We start from the raw sequence: 22,047 nt of genomic DNA, 5'->3' as shown, positions 1-22,047 counted from the left end.
TATTTCCCCTGGAGACAGGGTCATTACCATCTGTGTGTGTGCAAAGCAGTTATGGCTTTGGGGAGCTGGATGGCAGAAAGAAGTTCAGTAATAAGGTTTGTATTGGCAATATATGTTCTAGCTGATAAGAATCCCCTTTGGAGCCAAAGCATGCCAACAACATGACATATGCCAAAGGCATAGTGGGGGTCTGTGTAAATTGTGACTCTTTTATCCTTTGCAATGATACAGGCATGTTTCAATGCATGTGAGTTCTGTGCCTTTTGCACTTACATTTGAGGGTAAGGAAGCTGACCAGAGAGTATCAAATTTGGTAACTACTGCAGATCCTGTATAGCATATGCCATCTCTCATAAATGAAGAACCATCTGTAAATAATATTAAATCTGAATTAATCAATAGAGTGTCCAGGAAATCATTATGAGGTTTATCAGCAATGGACACTCAAGATGTACAATTGTGTAAAGGTTTTCTGGAAGTTGGCAAATCAGGAAGCAAGGTTGCAGGATTAAGTACTCCACAACATTTTAGTGTGATATGTTCATTCTTTAGTAGGGTTATCTCATACCTAGTGATCCTTTGGTCAGTAAATGCCTATGTCCTATTTCTTAATAACAATGCCTCAACCTTGTGTGGGCACATTATGGTCAGAGGGCATTCCAATACCAGATCAGCTGATTTGGTTACTAATAAAGCCATGGCATCTACTCCTCTAAGGCATGGTGGTGCTCCTGAAGCTACTGGGTCAAGCTTGGCCAAATAATATGCTACTGGGCACTGAACAGGTCCCAAAAGTTGAGTTAGAACACCTGAAGCTACCCCTTTCTATTCATGTATATATAGGGTAAATGGTTTATCATAATTTGGGATTCCTAGAGCAGGGGCAGACAAGATAGCCTATTTTAAATTTGAAAGAGCTGTTAGGTGTTCTATTTCTAATTTAAGTGGATCAGGAATCGAGTTTTTGGTAAGTATTACAAGGGGCTTAGTGATTTCCCCAAAATAAGGGATCCACTGCCAACAAAATCCTGTTGCTCCAAGAATGGCTCTCAATTGCTTTTTAGTGGTAGGAGTGCTTAATTTTTGGATATTTTCAATGCACTTTGGAGAAATAGCTTGAGTACCAGCAGTTAAAATAAATCCCAAGTATTCTGCTTTTGGGAGACACCACTAAATCTTTTCCTTCAAGATCTTGTGCCCTCTTTTATGTAATTCTAGGAGGAGGTACTTACTATCCTCTTGGAATGCTTTAGTGTTTGTTGAAGCCAAGAGTAGATCATCTACATATTTAATTAACTTACTGTTTTTAAATTTTATATTAACTGTGTCTTGGCTCAAAATTTGTGCAAAAAGTCCAGGACTTTCCACGTAACCTTGAGGCAGACAAAGTCATGTCCACTGAGAGCCCTTCCATGTGAAAGCAAAGATATGTCTGGAATCTTCATGTATAGGCATAAGAAGCTCAGAAGGCTGAGCATAAGTCTACTACTGTAAAGCTGTGCTAGGAATGGAAGAAATAATAGTATTTATTGTTGGAAATTACAAGGTGTCTCTTTATAACATCATTGTTTATGGCTCTCAGATCTTGTACAAATCAATAGAGATGCTTGCCATTGGACCCCAATTTTGGCTTTTTAACAGGCAGGGTGGGCATATTGTATTCAGATTTACAGGGAATTGTGATGCCTTGGTCAATTAGTGAGTTGATTACAGGGGTACTAAAGAATAGAAGGATGTGAGCTAGCTTTAGTTTTAATTTGGACAGGGAAAGCTGATTTTAGTAGGTCAACATCAGAAGATGATGTGGCCCAGAGAGATTCAGATATATTACTTGGGATTTTAAAGGCATGAGACTCCTTGATCTCATTAGTGTTTGAAAGAAGTACAGGGAGCACAGTTTAGGATTTCTCAGGCAATTCCAGTGATATGGAGGCATCTGGAGAGCAAGTTATTGTGGCTCTGAACTTGCATAGAAAATCTCTCCCCAGCAAATGTATAGGAGAGCCAAGCATCAAGAGAAAAGAATGCTGTACTTCTAGGGGTCTGACAGACACCATTCTAAGGGAAAGCTTCTTAATCTTTTGGGGCATCCCAGATACTTCCACTATATTCACTGAGCCAATGGAATTGCAATATGAATCAGGTGTACTCTTTAATACAGACCTGGAAGCTCCAGTGTCCAAAAGACAATCATAATAAGAGCTAAAAGAAGAGCTAAAATATTCATAGCAGTTCCATGTCCCTTTGAAAACATCAATTTCCTCTTTTCTCAATTGTACTTCATTGTATTTCATTACATTCCAATCCCATAATCAAATCATCCATTCTTCAATTGAAAGGCAAAACTTTTTTTTAAGAGATCCTAGATGACCTTGGAAAGAAGAGTGGATTTGAAGGAAGAGGACCAGGATTGGAATCTCACTTCTGATACCCACTATGTGCCACTCAGAGACTTACAACTCAAAGAAAGACCATCTTGTCCTTTCTCTTATTTAAGCCCTCCTTCCCCCAAGTCCCCCAGATCCATTTCTGACTCTCCTTCCACTCTTCCTCTAAGGGTGACCATGAATCTCCTCCCACTTTTGAACTCAGTTTTGTCCTAATAAAAAGAGAGGCTTAGGCTAGACTACCCAGTTATGGGTCATTGGGTGATGTTTGAACATAGGCCTTGTACTTGAGACAAGTTTTGTTTGCTCTCCTAAAAGTCTATTTACTACTGTTGGACAGGAATGATTAATACCTGAAGCTAGAGGTATTTGGAAATAAGTGAATGATTCCAATGCACCCATAATCCTGAAAGCAAATACATGTTCCTAAAGTTGAAGAAAGCCATATTGATGCAGACGACTGTCAGGAAGAGGAATGTGAGAACCTTCTCTTCTTGCTCTTTTTTTCAGTGAATCTTCTCCCTCCCCCCTCGGACTTTGTTGTCTTTGGATGTGGGAAGAGTAGAGCAAATATCCTTATTGATTGTTTCCTGTTTTATGTCAGGCTAGGTGGCTAGTCCAAAATACCTTCCAGCTGGATGAAAGGCTTTTTTCTGAAGGTCGCCAGTACAAATGCACTCAGAGGACCTGGTCAAACCCCAATTTTCTTCCCCACCCAGATTTTGCTAACAGTGTTTTATATTCTTAGGAGAGGCAATGAATGTATTGTGGGGATTGTGTGTTGGCCTCAAAGTCACAAGGACCTGCATTCAAATCCAATCTCTAACATTTACAAGCTGCGAGGCTCTGAAAAACATCTCTCTAAAGCACCTCGGTTTCTCCCTCTGTGAAATGGGAAGAATATCAGTAGGGCCTACTGCACTGGGTTGTCATGTATCTCAAAGGAGATAATGTATAAGAAGTGCAATAATATATATATATATATAAAATAAGATATTATATATGTGTGTGTGTATATATATATATATGTATATATATATGCATACACAGTTGTGAGTTATTATACTTAAATCCCAAACAGACTGACTACTTTAGGAAGGAGAACTAGAAAACTATAAGACAGTTTCCAAAAGTTTTTAAGAAAAACACATTATGTGGCTTTATGGATACAATTCAGTGGTCAGTTAGTAAACATGTATTTATTAGGCATCTACTATATGTCAGACATTGTACTTCATGCAGCAAGAAAAACAGCCTCTGTCCTCAAGGAGCTTTGAAAAAATTTTAATTGTTCTTTTTTAAAAAAGCTTTTAAGTGTATTTTGTTAAATTTTCCCAATTACATGTAAAAATTTTTAGCAAACATTTAAAAAATTTTTGAGTTTTCAAATACTCTCCCTTCTGCACCTCCACCACAGACACACACTTTAAGAAGGGGAAAAAAACCCTTTTATTTTGATTTTGCATGTGGTCATGCCAAACCTTTCCATATTAGCCATGTTGCAATAGAAAATGCCAACAAAATAAAACAATAAAAATAAAGTTAAAAAATAAGCTTCACTTTGCATTCAGAGTTCATAGATTCTCTCCCTGGAAGTGGACGGTATTTTTCATCATGAGTTCTCTGGAATTGTCTTGGATCATTGCCTTGATCAGAATAACTGATCTTCACAGTTGATCATCTCACAATCTCGTCATTGCAATGAACAGTGTTTTCCTGGTTCTGCTCACTTCACTTTGTATTAGTTTATACAAGTCTTCCCAGGTTTCAAAGAGTTTACATTCTATCAGGGAAAAACAATACATAAAAGGAAGTTGAAAAGGGGAGCCACCAGCTAGAGGGCCTGGTAGAAGAAGTCCAGAGGCAGCTTGTAGAGAAAGGAGGCATGGATGGTCTAGATGATCTTCTTAAGATGGAATCTCTGGGAGAAGCTAGTCAATCAGAGGGAAAGACCAAAGGGACAGAGAAGACTTCCAATGTGTGAATGTCATGATTGGGATGAGCTATAGGGATCTTCCAACAAGAAGTCTCCTAGAAGCTCTTGTTTGGAGTGTCTCATATCACCCCTAACATTATCTCAATAGAGATATCTTCAATATCTAAACAAATTGGATCAAGTTAGTCTGTTTACAAGAGTGATCACTTATGTACCTGACTTCTTCTTAGTTCATTAACTTATAATCATATTGGGATTCTGTTGCTGAGTATCTTGTATTCTAGTTACTTGCATCCAAACAGCATGAAGATGCTTCTTTATTATTATTATCATTATTAAGGTCTAACTAAGTACAATATTCACAAATTGAGATAATAACGAATCCATTTTTCAGGGAAAAATCCTTGATATTTGTTTTATGGCCACAATAAGACTCAAAGTCCTCCATTCCTATCCCCAACTAAATAACACAATACATTAATGTGAAAGATTGCCCAGCCAGATCTATACCCTTCAGTGAAGGACGTGTTGAAGACTCACTTCAATTTCAATACAAAGACACCATTAATTCTGAATAATGTTCTGTCTCAAACCACTAAAGAGGCTACAGACTTGGGAAATGTCATTTGTCGAAGCAGATCAAAATGGATTCCATGCCTTCTACAACTTTCTTCTCTAAAAATATTTCATTCAAAAAAGAATTTCAAATCACAGAAGAGGTTTTTGACTAAAAAGAAAAAGTGACCCATAGATTTTTTTTTCCTCTTGGCAAAAAGAAAGAGAATTTCAAAAGAAGAGAATGTAAACTAGAACAGCAATTTTGCTTTATGAAACCACTGGATCATATTCACTCCCCCAATTTCTAGAGAATCACTCTATTTTTTTCTAATTCTAGAATGAAAATTAAAAAAAATATCCCTCCTTGGAGAAAGTTGTCATAAGAAGTAGTTTGTAAACATATGTGATATAATGTCCCTAAATAGCGAGGTCCGTCCAGCAGCCTCTCTGAGGATCCAAGGTCTCTCTGTCCAGCTGTGACGACCCGGTCGGAATAAGGAGATGAGAAGCACTGTGCATTCAAGCCATGTATGTAGGCATCACACACTGCCATAATACCGTGGCTCGTTCGTGAATCATTAGGGGAAGTCATTCTTCTCTTGGGTTCAGTTGCCCCATTTGTAAAATGGGGATAATTATTCTTGCCTGATCTAAATGTGAAAAATAATTGTAAATTTTAATGTATGATGGAAGGGAAGGGAAGGGTCTTTGGGAAACACGTGTAAATATCCTCATTTACAGCTACAGTTGAGAAAACTGAGGTAGATAGACTTGCCCAATAAATAAATTAGAGAAGCAAGAAAGGAAATGCCTTTTAAAACAATGGGTAAAGGAAGAGTTCAATATGAAATAAGGATTACAGTAGATAAAATAGACAATTTATTCATTAGGAAGCAAGGGCTTCTTGGGGTGATGGAACATGCATCCATTCATGCATACATACAGTATGTTATAAGTTCTATGATAGTGATATATAATGCTATGTTGTAGTTAGATGGCACAATGGATAAAGCCAGGAGTCAGGAAGACCTGAATTCAAATCTATGCTTAAACGTAAATTGTGTGACAAGGAGGAAATCACTTAACATCTGTTTACCTCAGTTTCCTCAATTGTAACAAGGGGATAATAATAATAATACCTACCTTCCAAAGTTATTCTGAAGATCAAATAAAATATTTGCAAAGTGTTTCACACAATGCCTGGCACAGATTAGGCACCATCTAAATGCTCTTTATTATTATCATTATTCATCTAAAAACCCACTTGACCACTCTCCCTTTCCATATTATTACTACTTAAACCCTTACCTTCTGTCTTAGAATCAATTCTATGTATTGGTTCTAAAATAGAAACACAGTAAGGACTAGGCAATGGGGGTTAAGTGACTTGCCCAGGGTCACACAGCTGGGAAGTGTCTGAGGCCAGATTTGAACCTAGGACCTCCCATCTCTAGGCCTGGCTCTCAATCCACTGAGCCACCTGGCTTCCCCCTCCCTTTCCATATCATTATAGTTAAGGGAGACTGCCTTTTGTTTCTTAGCTGCTCCCATTTTTATTTTCCAGGGCAGGTGCTGTCTATAATTGTGTCTGTGAGTCTCATGATACACTCAGTGCTATTACTATAAAACACCCCAGCTGGTTTGTCTGAAGTTATTTCTCAGGACTTTTAGCTGCCTCATAGCATCTCTGGAAACTGTTTCAAGTACACTTCCTCTGGCCAACAATTCATCATGCAATAAATAGACACTAAACTCCTATTATGTACAAGACACTCCTGAGGAATTCCTGACTCATCCAGGCACATCAGTGGTGATCCAGAGTGACCAGAACACTGGGTTTGTAGATCAGAATGCCTGAATTCTAGCATCCACTTCCAAAATTCCTTCATGTCTCTGAATCCCAGTTTCCTCTTCTGCAAAAGGGAGAAGAGAAAGACTTCCTAGACTTTGATCCGACCATACCATTGTCGGGTTTGTACCCCAAAGAGTTAATAGGGAAAAATACGTGTACAAAAATATTTATAGCCATGCTCTCTGTGGTGGCAAAAAAAAAAAAAAACCAACAACTGGAAAATGAGGGCATGTCCACTGATTAGGGGATGGCTAAACAAATTGTTGTATCTGTTGGTGATGGAATACTCTTTTGCTCAAAGGAATAATAAACTGGAGGAACTTCATGGGAACTGGAACAACCTCCAGGAAGTGATGCAGAGTGAGAGGAGCAGAGCCAGGAGAACATTGTACACAGAGACTGATACATTGTAGCACAATCAAATGTAATGGACTTCTCCATTAGTGGCAATGCAGTGATCCTGAACAACCCGGAGGGATCTACAAGAAAGAACACTATCCACATCCAGAGGAAGAACTGTGGGAAAAGAAACACAGAAGAAAAACAACTGCTTGATCACATGGGTCGGTGGGGTTATGACTGGGAAAGTGGACTCTAAAGGATCAGCCTAGTGCAAATATCAATAATAAGGAAATAGGTCTTGATCAATGACACCATTGTCAGTAAAAGTGTATGTTGGCTATGGGAGGGGAGAGGGAGGAGAATATGAATCATGAAATCATGGAAAAATATCCTAAATTAATTAAATAAATAATTTTTAAAAAACATTTTTAAGAGGGAGAAGAGAATTCCATGCTACCTAATTCATTCAGTTGATGTAAAGATCATAAGATTCTGTGTGTCTCTGTGGAAGGAGATTATGTATATAGATATAACATACATGTCGATTCTCTCTCTGTAGATTACATACACATATATGTGGCTCTTGAAACTATCATTTTTCAGAGAGGAAAGTGTTTTGTCAACTTCAAGCATTATATAAGCATGAGATGTGGTTGTTATTTTTAGGATTAGCCCTATCCCACTGTAATTAGCAGCATCTCAATGGTGCGGGAGGCAGCGGGGTGCAGGGAATATGGCCAGCCTTGAGGCCAGCAAGACTTTGTCTCTGGCACATGGAGGCCTGAGCCTTTAGATAAATGGTGGCGCTCCAGTCCACTCTGGTGGAAGGACTTTCTTCACATGAGTTTCCTATTTCAATGAAATCCCAGGTCCCATTCCTGTTAATAGATATTTTGCAGCTGGCCCTGGTCAGCTCTTGAAGCTATGGCTTCTGGAAGCCATGGAGCAGCGAGATGTGCCATTTATAACAGGTCCCATTTTTTAGCTGCATACAACTTTAGAAGGGGCACTTGGACAGAGTTGGAGAGAAAGTGGAGAAGAGAAGAGCCTGTGGTCCATGGGGGCCACCAAGAGTCAGACACGACTGGACAGCATTAATGTGTGCAAAGATCTGGGCTGAAAGGCAAAACTTTCAATAAAATAGCCCCTGTCCTCTGGGAGCTTGCGTCCATTCCATTGGGCGGCTGTGTACCAGAAAGGCAACCATGAAACAGCTTCTAGAGGGAAAGACTACTGACACCTAGGGGAACCCTGCAGCTCTTGTGCCAAGAGAGAAGAAAGGGAAGGATCCCAAGGGATACAGGAAAGTAGGAGAGCATTCTGAGTATGAAGACTGCTGGTTGTGAAGAAAGTTATTCAAAGGGACCATGGAACTGTTCTCCTGTTTTGTAGGGAGGAGAGAGCAGTGAGCTTGGCTTGGGATAGAAAACACTGGCTGGGCTATGAATACAGGGACTCTTCTCTATTGACATACAGATTCCTCTTCTAAATGCTGCTATTTAAAGGTCACAGGTGCTGGGAAATGCAACACAAAACTCTCCGGGTGCTCAAGAAGTGAGGAAGCCATTCATTTCCTCTTCAACAGGGATGGGGGTTTTTGAGTGGGGAGAGGGTGAAAATTGTTCCTAGAAGGCACAAAAGCACAGCTAAGCCTTGCTGCTCCTTTGGTCCATTGTCCTTGGGTCCATCCCATGTGTCTGAAACATTGTAGCTCACTTGCCTACTTGATTTTTCAAGGACAGGATCTTCACTTGAAAATCGGGAGCATGCTGAACCTGATGTGAAGAGAAGCAGGCAGCCTGATGTCCTGGAGTCCTGTTTGTTGATGTAAGGTTGCTTTTTTTAAGTGCTCACAGGACCCAGAGTAAATCTTCAAAAACCAAACAAACTTATCCAAACAACAACCGAAAAAATGAAGAGCTTTCAACTCAGTTAAGTGAAACCAATCAAAGGTGAAAGTGGAATCAACTAGCGGGCCAGAGAACCTAGACTTAAAATCTCTATCTGATGCTTATTACCTGTGTGACTTTAGGCAAGTCCCTTGACCTCCCTGGGACTTAGTTTCCTCTTCTATAAGGTCAGACCAGATGCGGAGCTGTGATCCCAAGGCTTTTACCTGGGCATTTGTCAAGGAGAAATGACTGTCTTCTAGAGACTTAGAAAGCTAAGTGGACCACCTGAATAAATCTACATCAACCATACTTTGAGTAATTTTTTTTAAGTTTAAAGTTAAAGTTTTTAAAGATTTTGGTTCTACTATTTCCCCCAATTTTAAGAGAATTCTATTGCAAATGACCTGATTTTAAACTGGAACTTTTAGTTAAGTGTGTCACACCTTGATACCATTATTTTGAAAGTGATTACCTTTAATTTCTCTCCTTGAAATTTCTTTCCCAGCTAATTATTTTATTTTTAGTCATTGTGAACTGCATTCATTATTAGCTCTAGAGACTGGGGAAGAGGAGATACTTTGTTTTAGAACTGGAAATGGTTCCTAGTTCTCTTTCCCACTCCTCTCCCTTCTTCCCTCCCTCCCTCTCTCTCTCTCTCTCTTTCTGTTTTTCTCTTTCTTGGCTTTATTATTTTTTTCAATGGACAAAAATGTATTTTCTTTCCCTCCCACTCCTCTCTTCTCCATTAGAAAAAAGGAAAAGAAAACTATTATAACAAATATGCACAAACATGGAGGGAAACAAATACCTCTTTGGTCATGTGTGTGCATATACATATGCACACATATATGCATACATGCATATGCTCGTGCATCTATTATGTGTGTGCGCATACATAAAATTCTGTCCCTGAGTCCACCACTTTTCTGTCAGGAGATGAGTAGCATCTTTCGTCAAGGGTCCTCTGAAATTATGGTTGGTTACTGTGTTTATCAGAGTTCTCCTATTTTCAAGGTTTTTGTCAATGGGGTTTTTCACATGTGGTTGTTATTGTATAGATGGAAGGTGTTAAAACATGTAGCCTGCAGTCACAGTGGGCCAACAACACTCCAAAGTGATACCTGAACCAGATTAAAATGTCATTGAGAAATATTTAGCAAAACAAACAAAAATACAGTAAAACACAGATGATGTCATTATGTGGCTTCCTAAGCCAACATGGGGGCTCCGTTGGCCCCCATTTCTATTTGCGTTTGACACCAAGAGTAGAGATTGTTCTCTTGGTTCCTCTCACTTCTCTCTGTAGCAGTCTCTTTGCTCCTAGTGCTGCTGGTGTCTTACAGAGTTTTAGGTTTCTGTGGGCAGTGGTTATTTAATGATGAAAAAACACAGCAGACAAACGTCTCTCTCATTCACGTCTCCGTCACAGGAGACAGGGGAGGATAGGACTCGGAGAGGTTATTTGGTTGGACTATCATCAACTAGTTCAACTTTCAAAGCATTCCAAAGAGGCTTATTGTTAAGAGAAGAATCCACAGTAGTCCTCACTAATATAGCACATCCTTTTTAGTCCAGTTTTCCTTGTCTCCTTCCCAAATCCTCCTCTTTCTATATAAATGCATTTCCTATTGTTTTGACCTTGGGTGGCAAGCCCCTTCAATCTCTTCCTCATCCTAAAATGTTTTTTTTTTTTTAAACCCTTACCTTCCGTCTTGGAGTCAATACTGTGTATTGGCTCCAAGGCAGAAGAGTGGTAAGGGCTAGGCAATGGGGGTCAAGTGACTTGCCCAGGGTCAAACAGCTAGGAAGTGGCTGAGGCCGGATTTGAACCTAGGACCTCCCATCTCTAGGCCTGGCTCTCAATCCACTGAGCTACCCAGCTGCCCCCCTCATCCTAAAATGTTACAGGTTTTTATTTATCATCCCAGGAAGGAAAAGCTATTCCCCTCTCCTCTATATGAAATTTCTTCTCATGATTCAATTTCTATTGACTTAAATTTTTGATCAGTGTATGCTGGGGAATTCCCTCGGCTAGGAAGCTCCATGTATCAGTTTTGGAAAGACAGCAATCATCTTCTAATCAACAAGCATTTATTAAATGTCGACTATGTACCAGACACTGTGTGAAGCAATGGGGATACAGCAATCAAAATAAAATAGTCCCCGCTTTTAGGGAGTTTACATTCTACTGAGCCATGCACATATTCAAATGAATCTATAATTTTACCAATGTGGACATTCTCTCCTATGATGGAAACTGAAGTTCATCCATGCCTGTCCATCCTATTCAATCCATGTCCACATTGCTCCCACAAACTGTCCAAGGTCCTGGAAGACTTCCATGCTTTCTCTGGACATTTAAAGTAGTGGAGCAAATGGGACACCTTTAGTTATCTCTTGCTTTTTCCATGTGAGCAGCCCTTTTCTTTTTCTTTCATCTGCTTTCTTGGTGACATCCTTTACTTTCTTCTGCATAATTCCTCATTTGCAATGTGTTGCAGTTGGCTTTCACAGATGAGGCACTTCTCTTAAGATTTAAATAAGGGTTTAGAGGATTAAATTGCATTCTGATGACAGTAACCACATTTTACTCTCTAATATTCTAATGAATTGGTGATCTCATTGATTAGATGTACTCTCCATCTATGCAGATTGCCACATATCCAAGCATCCTAGCCTATGTAACTCTTGTCCATGATTATTCCATAAATTTAGTACAAAGGGTACCCATATAATGCCCAGTGGATTTGCGCATCGGCTATGGGGGGTGGGGGGGCAGGGGGAAGGAAAAGAAAATGATCTATGTCTTTAATGAATAATGCTTGGAAATAATCAAATAAAATATAACTTAAAAAAACAAAGGGTACCCATAATATACTGGATGCTTTTAAAACATTTCTTCTAATGTCTTCAAGATTCTACTCCAAGAGCATTCAAGCTGATGTCCATAATCTTTGTGATGTATTCAACCCATTTTCTCCTCCTATTATATATATATTTTAGTAGGATAGTGCTGTGTGGAGCTTGTTTGTGGGCAGGACTTAGAGTTAATAACACATCACCCACTTTTGGGGGGCTATGCTGTTCCCTTTTGGGCATGAATTTCTTAGTGGTCCACCCATTCCTTTGGCTTATTCATTTTTGGAACTGTCTTTCCTAGCAAACTAGGACCACAAAAGATGGGGTAAATGGCAGCTGCCCACTTCAATGATAGTTCAGGCTTTTCACTAGTTACAGTCACCACTTTCAACTGATTTGCCTAGAAAATTCTGATAAAAGTAGTTTCCTTGCCTTGGGAAGTCATACAAATGAATCAACAAGCTCTTTTATAGCTCTGAGCCCCCAGACAGAAATTATGTTTTTGCAAAATACTACAAATTTTTCTTTCTCCTATTCCAATCGCCTCCTCTCAAAAGCTTCATTTTAGCAATTAAGTACAAAGAAGCTATGTAGATGACTCACAACCGTATCATATTTTGCTAATTTGGGAATGATTTAAATATCAAAGAGCAAACAAACTTTTAAAGGAACAAAGATAAACTTTCCCTAACCACCAAAATATTAAGTTAAAGCCCTCTAGGAGAGAAGCTGAGAAAGAGGGAAAACAGGGAGGGAAATTACCAGGTGACATTTGCAGTTTGAGTTTTTCCATAGCACCTTGTCTCTTCTTCATCTCTGCATTGCTCATTAAAGAAAATATTCTTATCTCTCCTTGCTGTTCTCTGGAATTTTGCATTCAGTTGGGTATTCTGTCCCTTTCTCCTTTGTCTTTCACTTTCCTTCTTCCCTCAGTTATTTGTAAAGCAAAGCCTCATCAGACAGCCATTTTGCTTTCTTGCTCTTCTTTTACATTGAAATATTTTTGTTGTTCTGACTCCAGCGCAATATTAGAAACCTTTGTCCATATTTTTCTTTTTTTTAAACCCTTACCTTCTATCTTAGAATCAATACTGTGAATTGGTTCCAAGGCAGAAGAGCAATAAGGGGTAGGCATTTGGGATTAAGAGGTTTGCCCATGGTAAAACATCTAGGAAGTCTGTGAAGCCAGATTTGAACCCACATCTCCAAACTTGCCTCTCTTGGCCAGTTTTCAGGCACTCTATCTACCAGATTGATCTCTACTCTATATTCCTAAGGGATATTATTTAGGTCATAACTTTATGGTCTGATGGTTTTCCCTACTTTCTTCAGTTTAAGTCTAAATTTTACAATAAGAAACTCATGATGAGCCACAATCAGCTCCAGGCTTTGTTTTACCTGGCTGAGAGCTTTTCCACCTTGGTTGTAAAATATATAATCAACTTCCTGTTCCGTTAAAGGATAGGAAATGAAGAAGCTAATGACTGGAATAAATTAGGTTCATGATATTCCAAAGTAAAAGATCACAGTAACCTGGAATTTGATAAACCCAGAGATCCAAGGTATTTTGGCTTAGATGGCAGAAAAGAAAAATGACAAATGCTTGAAGGGATATGGGAAGATTGGGATGTTCTGGAGAGCAATCTGGAACTATACCCAAGGGACTATAATGTTGTACCTACTCCTTGACCTAGAAATATCACTACTGGGTCCGTGCTCCAAAGAGATCAAAAAACCAGGAAATAAACTCTTATTGTTGTGGCAAAGAATTGGAAAATGAGGGAATCAATTGGAGAATGATTGATCAAGTTGAGAAGGATAGATAAAGGCAGCTAGGCGGCTTAGTGATTTGAGAGCCAGACCAAGAGTTGGGAGGTTCTGAGTTCAAATCTGCCTTCAGACACTTCTTAATTGTGTGACTGATCAAATCACTTAATCCCCATTGTCTAGCCCTTACCACTCTTCTCCCTTAGAACCAATACACAGTATTGATTCTAAGATGGAAGGTAAGGTTTAAAGAGAAAGATAGATGACACAGTGGTTAGAGTGGCAGGCCAAGGGTCAGGAAGACCTGGGTTCAAATTTGATTTTAGACTCTCATTAGCTGTATGATCCTGGGCCAAGTCATCCACTGGCAGTCTCAATTTCCTCATTTGAAAACAAGAATACCTGCTAGAATTGTTGTGAAGATCAAATGAGATAATATTTGTAAAGCACTTAGCACAATGGCTGGCATGTGGTCAGTGCTGTATAAATGCTTTATTACTGTAATATAACTGTGATGAAATACTCTCGTGCTGTTAGAAATGATAAAGAGGATGGGTTCAGAAAGACTTCTATGAGCTAATGCCCAGTGAAGCAATTGGGGAGAAATATAATCAACTGTGAAAGGTCAATACAATGATCCACGACAACTCTAAAGGACTCATGATGAAAAATGCAATCCGCCTCCCAAGGACTCAGAGTGGAAACTGAAGTATAAGTTTCTAGCTTTCTTCCTAACATGGCTAATGTGAGAATACATTCTATAAGGCTTATATGTTTAATCCCTCGCATATTTCTTGCCTCTTGATGAATGGAGGTGGGCTTAGAGGAAGGGAGACAATTTGAAAATAAAAACATTGAAATCCGTACTTTACTTGGTACAAGATTATCCTAAAATACTGAGAGCTTTCTTATTGACAGAGGGCACTCTGAGCCCATTCAAGGAAGACTTCAAAACTGAGCACAATATTTTATCAACAAATTTTTTATTGTACTGAATTATTCAAGGAGTCATCACTTGGAAGATGAGAATGTTTTAGCTGAGTACTGTAATGGAGACAACAATGGGCTCAGAGGAAAGAGCTGGATGGATGACTCTGGGAAAATTATTTAACCTCTCTGAGCCTTGGTTTTCTTATTTGAAAGCTAGGTGATGCAATGGATAGAGCATGGGGCCTGGAATCAGAAAGACTCATCTTCTTGAGTTCAAATCTGGCCTCAGATACTTCCTAGCCATGTGACCCTGGGCAAGTCACTTAACTCTATCTGCCTCAAATTCCTCATCTGAAAAATGAGCTGAAGAAAGAAATGGCAAACTGCTCCAATTCTTTGCCAAGAAAACTCCAACTGGGGTCACAAAGAGTCAAATACAATTGCAAATGACTGAATGACAACATATGGATATATCTCAGGGGTGGGAGAGACTGGAAACAGGAAGACCAATCAGAAGGCTAGTATAATAATCCCAGGTGAAAAGTGATGAGGGCCTACATCAATACAGTTGCCATGCCAAAGGCGGCAAGTGGACAGATGGGGAAAATCCTGTGGAGGTAAAAATTCCAAGAATGAACGTCAGAGATGAAAGCAGGATGTGGAAACACTTAAGTTAATGAACCTAGGCCATTAGAAAGGTGTCCAATCTTGCACCCAACTGAATAGGGAAACCAGGAAGATGGGTGAGTTTAAGAGGAAAGATAACTTCATTTTTGAACTTAAAGGTTCATAGATCTAAAGCTAGTATGGACATCAGAGGTCCAAGCGCCCCATTTTACAGATGAGGAAAGTGGGACCCAGGGAAATTAAGGGGCCTTGTTACACGTTCACATAGGTATTATCAGAAGTTAGATTTGAATCCGTGGACTTTGACTCCAAAACCACATGTCCTTCCTATTATATTGCATTGCCTCTAAGAACATGCAGGTAGAGCTGTTCAATACACAATGGGTAATGCCCATTTGGAGTTCAGGGAAGAGTTGAATGCTGGATATGAAGACTTGGAAGTTTTCTCTGCTGAAATTATGATCTCACTTCCAGGAGCTATTAAGATTTCCAAGAGACAATATATAGAAAGAAGGAAAGGGGGCTTAGGACAGAGCCTTAGGGAAGATACACAGTAAGAAGATGATCCAGTTGATAATCCAGTTAAAATGTTAAAAACCAGAGAAATGTTCAGAGAGGTATGAGGAGAACCAGAAGAGAGCTATATCCCAGAAATCAGGAGAGAAGAGAGCATCTAGGATGAAGGATGTCAGAAGCCAGAGTCAAAAGAAAGTTTAAACCCAAGGTGCTTCGCTGTTGGAAAAATGTTCAAAGGTTCAAGGAAGGCTTTCAGCACATTGGTGAGTCTTCCTTAGAGGATTTATGGGAGGATGTGCAGAGGAATCAACCAACCAACCAATTCAAAAACATTCATGAAGTACTTACTATATGCCAGGTACTAGCATGGGGAATATAAAGCAGATGAACTTAGTCCATGCCCTGAAGGAGCTAGTTCTGAGCTGGGCCTGCCTTAGCTTAGTTCTCTGGTAGTTTATTGCCATGGGCAAGGTCCAGCCTCACTCACCACTCCAGGGGTTCCCAACAGGTGTCGAACAATCAGTCAAAAAAATAACAAATAGAAGACAGCTTAATCATTACAGCCATGGGACTGATTTGCATCTGATAGCTGCTCCGCCATCCCCAGGCCTGGTATTTATTTTTATACCCATTTTCTTGGCACACAGATACATTAACTAACACACATGTTCAAAGAGAGATCATTGGAAAAGTGATACATTACAAATCACTTGATTAACATTCTATATTCTTGTATTGTGATTACAGACAGACAGAACCTTTTAAGGTTCCACACAAGATAAATGATTTTGTCACAGGTGGTTTAATTTTCTCATTACCCTGTGAGAAGTTTTGAGCTTACAAACAATCCAGGAAAATTACTTATTGCTTTTAATAAAATGGAATAATTAATCAACAGTTCTTAAAAGACAATTCAACAATCATATCATTGAGATTGAGGGGTACTGGGAACACAATTGAAATTTAATATTAGACTGGGCATTTCTCAGGGTTTCTACTAGGGAGTTTCTGAGTTACTGATTTGTGTAATCCAGTCACTGAGGCATATTGAAGCTTGATGTACTTGTACTTATTGTATGGGCCTCTATGATTGATTTGTGTGTTGGCTTCATGAGAATAGGTTTCTGTGAGTGGGAAAGTTTTGGGCTTGGCTTGTAGTTGCGGTTGCACTGGGGATCATGTACCTAAGTAAAACTTATCCCGTGATGGTCTTTTGGGATTGGGTTTGAGGGTCTGATCTTTTGGTGATATTTTGGGGAATTAGGATACAGGTGTTTTGCTCTTGCATTATTCCTTTTGAGACTAGAGGGAATAGTAATCATGTTAATTTGTAGGTTAGGGGTATTGATGAGAGAGGTTATGTAAAAGGAACTGAGTGGGCAATCATATCTTGCCAAGGGCCACTCTGTGGCCTCTTTAGCTACCACATGTGACTCTGTCAAGGCATTGTGGTCTGATGGCTCCCAGCAGTTTATGTTTGTTACTGGAATGAAAATAAATTCTTAGAAATTGTTCAACTGTTAATAAAAGATTTATTGTGGCAAAACAGGGAAAGGATACTCCACAAAAATATGAGTTGATTCAACAATGTAGAGAAAGCTCCCATGTTTCTGCTCTGTTCCACCAGCTACTAGGAAGTACCTGAAGCTCCTTATGACTGTTTTGTACTTATGTAACCAAGAAGTCATGCCAATAGTCCCAATCTTTAGTCCCTGAGTCAATCAGGTCTTGACTGGGTGGGAAATGTGAGGATGGGTTTCAATGCCATTTACAGAAAAACTAGTCAGCTACACCTGGATGCTGGGCAGTTAGGATATTGCTCGTACAACAGCTTTCCAATTAATTGGTGCATCCAAGATATAGACAGAGTTGATGGGAGGGAATCTCAGGGGGAAAGGCATTTGCTTTTCTGGGAGTACTAGGAAGGTCTCCTGTCAATAATGGGCTTCATTGGTAGAGAGAATACCCACCTCGAGGAGATCACATAGCCAACTAATGATTAAACTGTAGAAACTGGATCTTCTCCAATTCTTAGCTGTAACAAATGTAAGCAAGTCCCACCCTATTGTCCTTTTGTCCAAGCTGTTTCTCCTCAGGACACGAGAAACAAGCAGCAGGACAAAAGACACAAAATGAAGACTAGGAATTGCCGAAGGTGTCATAAAGACATTGGGCAGAGTCAGAGGATCCTAGAAGTAGGGTTAAAAGAGTCCTCAGAGGTCCTCTGGTCCAACCTCTTTGGTTTTTTTTGGCAGATGAGGAAAATGAAGTCCCAAAGTCACATAGAAAATAAGCATCAGAAATGGGATTTGAATCCAGGTTCCCTGACTCCAGGACTAGGGATCTCTTTCCCCTGTACTACACTAGCTCCAATTCATTATTTCACCCAGATTAATCGACACTTTCATTTCTTCCCTCTGTATAAAACAAAAATTAAAAGAAAGAGGATTAGGGGGAATTCTTTTAATATGATTCATGAAGAAAACTCTGTTGTTGGAGAGGAGGCAGAGGCTGCCTATTTCAGGGGCAGGGAACACTAAACATGACTTAAGTAGAAGATACCCCAAAAAGGGCGGAGAGCATTCCTCCAAGGGCAGGACTCTCCAGTGAGCTGCTCAGGCCATCTGGAGGGAGGTCAAGAGAATTATTGATCTCTTAAATCATCTAGAGTGTGTTCAAACAAAGGCAGCTGCTCAGATCTCTGGTAAGTGTGTCACAGTCCATATCATCAGACACCTCTTGGAGCATACACCCTCCAGACTTAATGGACCAGAAAGAACTGAATTGCTGAAAAATAAGTTTGGAACAGGTGTGCCCGGGCATGTTATGGAGCAGTCAACTGAGACCAACTGCCCTATTGCGCTTCTTGTGAACATGGCAGTTCTTTGACCAGCCTCCATCCCAGGAGCCTGGGGTGCCAGAGCACCTTAAGTTCCCAGGGCCAGTGGAGTTCATTCACTTGAACTGGCCTTTTGCCTTGGGAACATCTTCCTCAATCTAAACTTGGAAATAGCTGTTAAATTTGATTGTTTCAATAAAGAGTTTCAAAATAGTAGAACATATTAAGATTGGAGAAATGTAGAGAATAGGGGCTATCCACGAAATGGATCGAGTTCCCTGGAGCCAAGGTATCATCAATACTGTGGGGATAACCCCTAATGGAAATAAAGAGGAGGGAGCCAGGAACTGAGGCACAGGCCAATGTGGCACCTCCCCCTCCCCAGGAAAAGAGAAGCCAGCAGTAGGTGAAGACCCAATGACAAGGAGAAAGGGCTGGCATAGCAGGGATCTAGGTTACCGAAGAGTAATGGACCTATTTCTTGAGTCATGAGAGCTGTGGAAATTCTAATGGAAAGTAGTATGAGTTCACAATCCCCATTTCTTTTTCCTTACAGGGGACCTACTCCAGGTATTCTTATAGGTCTCAGGGGCTGTCTATGGATTCTTTAATTCCTGACGTTTTTTCCTCCATTTCTATTCGAGATTGGAGGGGAGCTATAAAGGGCCCTAAGGAGTAGAACCTTAAAGGTTTATGGCCTCAGGGACCAAACCTTTACTTTTCTTTTGGATCAAAAAAAAAAAACAGTTCATAAATTAGTTATTTTGTTGGCCTAATTAATCAACCAATTAGCATTTACTGAGTGCCTACTTTTTGCTAGGTGCCAGGAATCCAAATAAAAAGAGGAAACAAGTCCTACCTTCTAGGAGCTTGTTGTCTGATAGCAAGAGCCCACACATTTAGGGTAAGTCAGGGAAGGAATTAGGAAGCCACCAGTATGAGAAGTGGAATCACGGGACAGCCTGTCGGCGTGCCTTTTGGAATTGATGATGTGTTGACTTGATTGTCATTCTCAGACCAAAATGGAGAAGGGACTGGGGTACCGGATTGGTAGGATAGAGAATGGCTAAGATGGAGAAGATGTATTAATTACATGAGGAGTTCAGAGCTGAGCAACTCAGATCCTTCTGGTCATTGTCTGTAGAGGTCTGGAGGGCAGAATGAGCAGGATCTGGGATGAAAAGGACTGAGGTACAGAAGAGGGCACGTGGTCCTGGGGAGCTAGTCTCAGACATGGTCTGTGGGGACTGCTAGTGTTTATTTTCAAATGCAACAAGACTCAGGAACATCTGACCTCATAGAGGAGCCCTCTCAAAGTTCGAGTGCCCAGAGGGCAAATTCAAGCTGTCTGGGAGCCCCTGATTACCTGAGAGAATTGAGGGAGAAAGTGCTTGTTTGGGGCTGGCCAAAGGGGTGAGGCATGCAAAAATTGTCCTGGGGCACTGGGAAGAGGGGGAATGGAGCAGCTCCCCAGAGTGCCAGCTCTGCGCCCCTACTACATCTTCACCAATGCTGATCTAGAACACGGGAGTGATTTGTTCAGATCAGATTGAGGAATATCAGTTTGGCAATTATGTAGAGAACGAAAATGCAGAGAGGAGAAACTGGAGGCCAAGAGGACAATTAGGAGGCTGCCACAATAATTCAAATGAAAGGAGATGAAGTCCTGGACTAGAGTGGCATCTCTGTGGATGAGAAGAGCACAGATGCTAGAGACAGAGCTGGCAAAGCCTAAGAAATTGGCTGGATACGATTAGTGAGGAGCAGGGAAGATTCCACCTTGACAGATTACAAACCCAGGTAGCTAGGTAGTATGGAATAGAGTTAAAAAGAGAGGCTTATGGGAGAAAACGATTAGTTCTGCTTGGGACATGTTGAGGTTGAGAGCCCTATACAGTGTCCAGTTGGAGATGTCCAATGTGCAGTTTATAATACAAGATTGTAGCTTGGAAGGGTGACGAGTGTTGGCTCTATAGACACGGAAAGTACTTGAATAGAGGTGACAGTTGAATCCATGGAAGCTGCTGAAGCCAATGAGAGGATACTGAGGGAGAAAAATAGACAGTCCTTCAGTTTGGGCGGGGGTCCTGGGGGTCAGCAGGAAAACCAGCCTCAGCCTCTGAAGAGGCAATAGACAATGCACATTTATTAAACCTGTAGGATGTGGCAGGCACTGCTAAGGCCTGGAATGCTCGCAAGCACTCAATTTTTCGTGGATAGCTAGAATGGCCAGATCCCGGGCTGAGGGGGAAGGAGGTGAAGGGGGGGGGGGGATCACAGCGAAGGAGGAGAGATGTTTTCTTTCATGGTTCTCCAACCCACTGGGGAAGTGGCACACGATCCTCAGTCTGTCTGTCTGTCTGTCTGTCGTCTGTCTTTCTGTCTGTTTGTCTGTCTCTGTCTGTCTCTGTCTGTCTCTGTCTCTCTGTCTCTGTCTGTCTCTGACTCTGTCTCTCTCTCTGTCTCTGTCTCTCTCTCTCTCTCCCTCTCGGCGCCAGGTGTGAAGCTTCGCAAGCCCCACTGTCCCTTCTGAACTGGGTCGGGAACCGGTACCCCAGTGAGCGGCTCTACCACTAACTTTCTCCAATTCCAGATCAGCACAGAAATCCGCACCCACAGCCCAGCAGCCCCGCGTTGGGTCCTCTCCCGGCTCCGCTTGGCTCGCAGCGCACCCCGGTGGCCGAGCCTGCCCGCGCCGGAGCACCCACGCCCCAGGGACACAGGGCTGCAGGGCAGGGGAGGGGAGGCACCCCACCCCAAAGCTCCCGGCTCTTCAGTCTCCGCGTCAGTTTCAGTCTCGCTCTGATTCTGGCAAAGCCTGCCACACCTGGAGAGCCAGCCGCTCGCCCGTCCGCCCGGCAGTCCGCTTCGGGAGGGGCGGGGGAGGCCGGCGCTGCGTGCCCGCCCTCCGCCCTCTGTCCCTCCGACCCGCAGCCGCTGTCGGGCCAGGGGAGGAGGGTCTGGAGCGTTCGGGCTCTGGATTCCACGAGGGCGGGCCCCTGTGGGGGGGAAGAGAGGAGGGCCCCGAGAGCCTCCAGCGAGTAGCGGCCCCTGGGCGGGGGCAGCACCGCGGGACCATGGAGCCGGACTGCCCGAGCCGGAGCCCACGGGGGCGGCGCCGGCGCCGGCGGCAGCGGCAGCGGCAGCGGCAGCAACAGCAGCAGCAGCAGCAGCAACAGCAGCAGCGGCGGCAGCGGCAGCCGCAGCCGGGGGAGCCCGGGGAGCCCCGGGACACCGCCTGGGTGGAAGCGTGGCTGGACGACCACAGGGACTTCACTTCCTCCTACTTTGTGCGGAAAGCCACTAGGTAAGCCCAGTGTCCGCAAGCCTCGCACCCAGGAGCCTGGGGGCTAGGGGATCGGCAGCTCCTTAACTCTCCCGGCCCCTGGTCCTGGCCGGGGAGTCAGTCACCCCGGCTCGGCTCCCAAAGCTCGGCGAACAAAAGCCTCCCCCCACCCCACCCCCAGCAGGGGTTAGGACCGGACGAGCTCTAAGGTCCCTTCTCAGATCTAACTGAGCCCTGGATCGCTGGAGGGAGTGAA

General features: G+C 41.9%; 1 protein-coding gene across 2 annotated transcripts in view; it reads left to right on the top strand.

Annotated features, from left to right (window-relative positions):
- Window positions 1-21,458: 21,458 nt before the first annotated feature.
- The window catches only part of PDE5A (phosphodiesterase 5A), a 166,047-nt gene continuing 165,458 nt past the window's right edge, over window positions 21,459-22,047 (top strand). For both annotated transcript variants that reach the window (XM_007495546.3, XM_007495545.3), the window contains exon 1: window positions 21,459-21,812. In XM_007495546.3, the coding sequence (XP_007495608.1) occupies window positions 21,583-21,812 (230 nt within the window). In that variant the 5' untranslated portion in view covers window positions 21,459-21,582. The remainder of the gene's footprint in view (window positions 21,813-22,047) is intronic.

Source organism: Monodelphis domestica, chromosome 6 (genome assembly GCF_027887165.1).
Source record: "Monodelphis domestica isolate mMonDom1 chromosome 6, mMonDom1.pri, whole genome shotgun sequence".
Classification (NCBI taxonomy): domain Eukaryota; kingdom Metazoa; phylum Chordata; class Mammalia; order Didelphimorphia; family Didelphidae; genus Monodelphis; species Monodelphis domestica.
The sequence above is the reverse complement of the archived record's forward strand: the minus strand, read 5'-3'. Positions and strand labels throughout refer to the sequence as shown.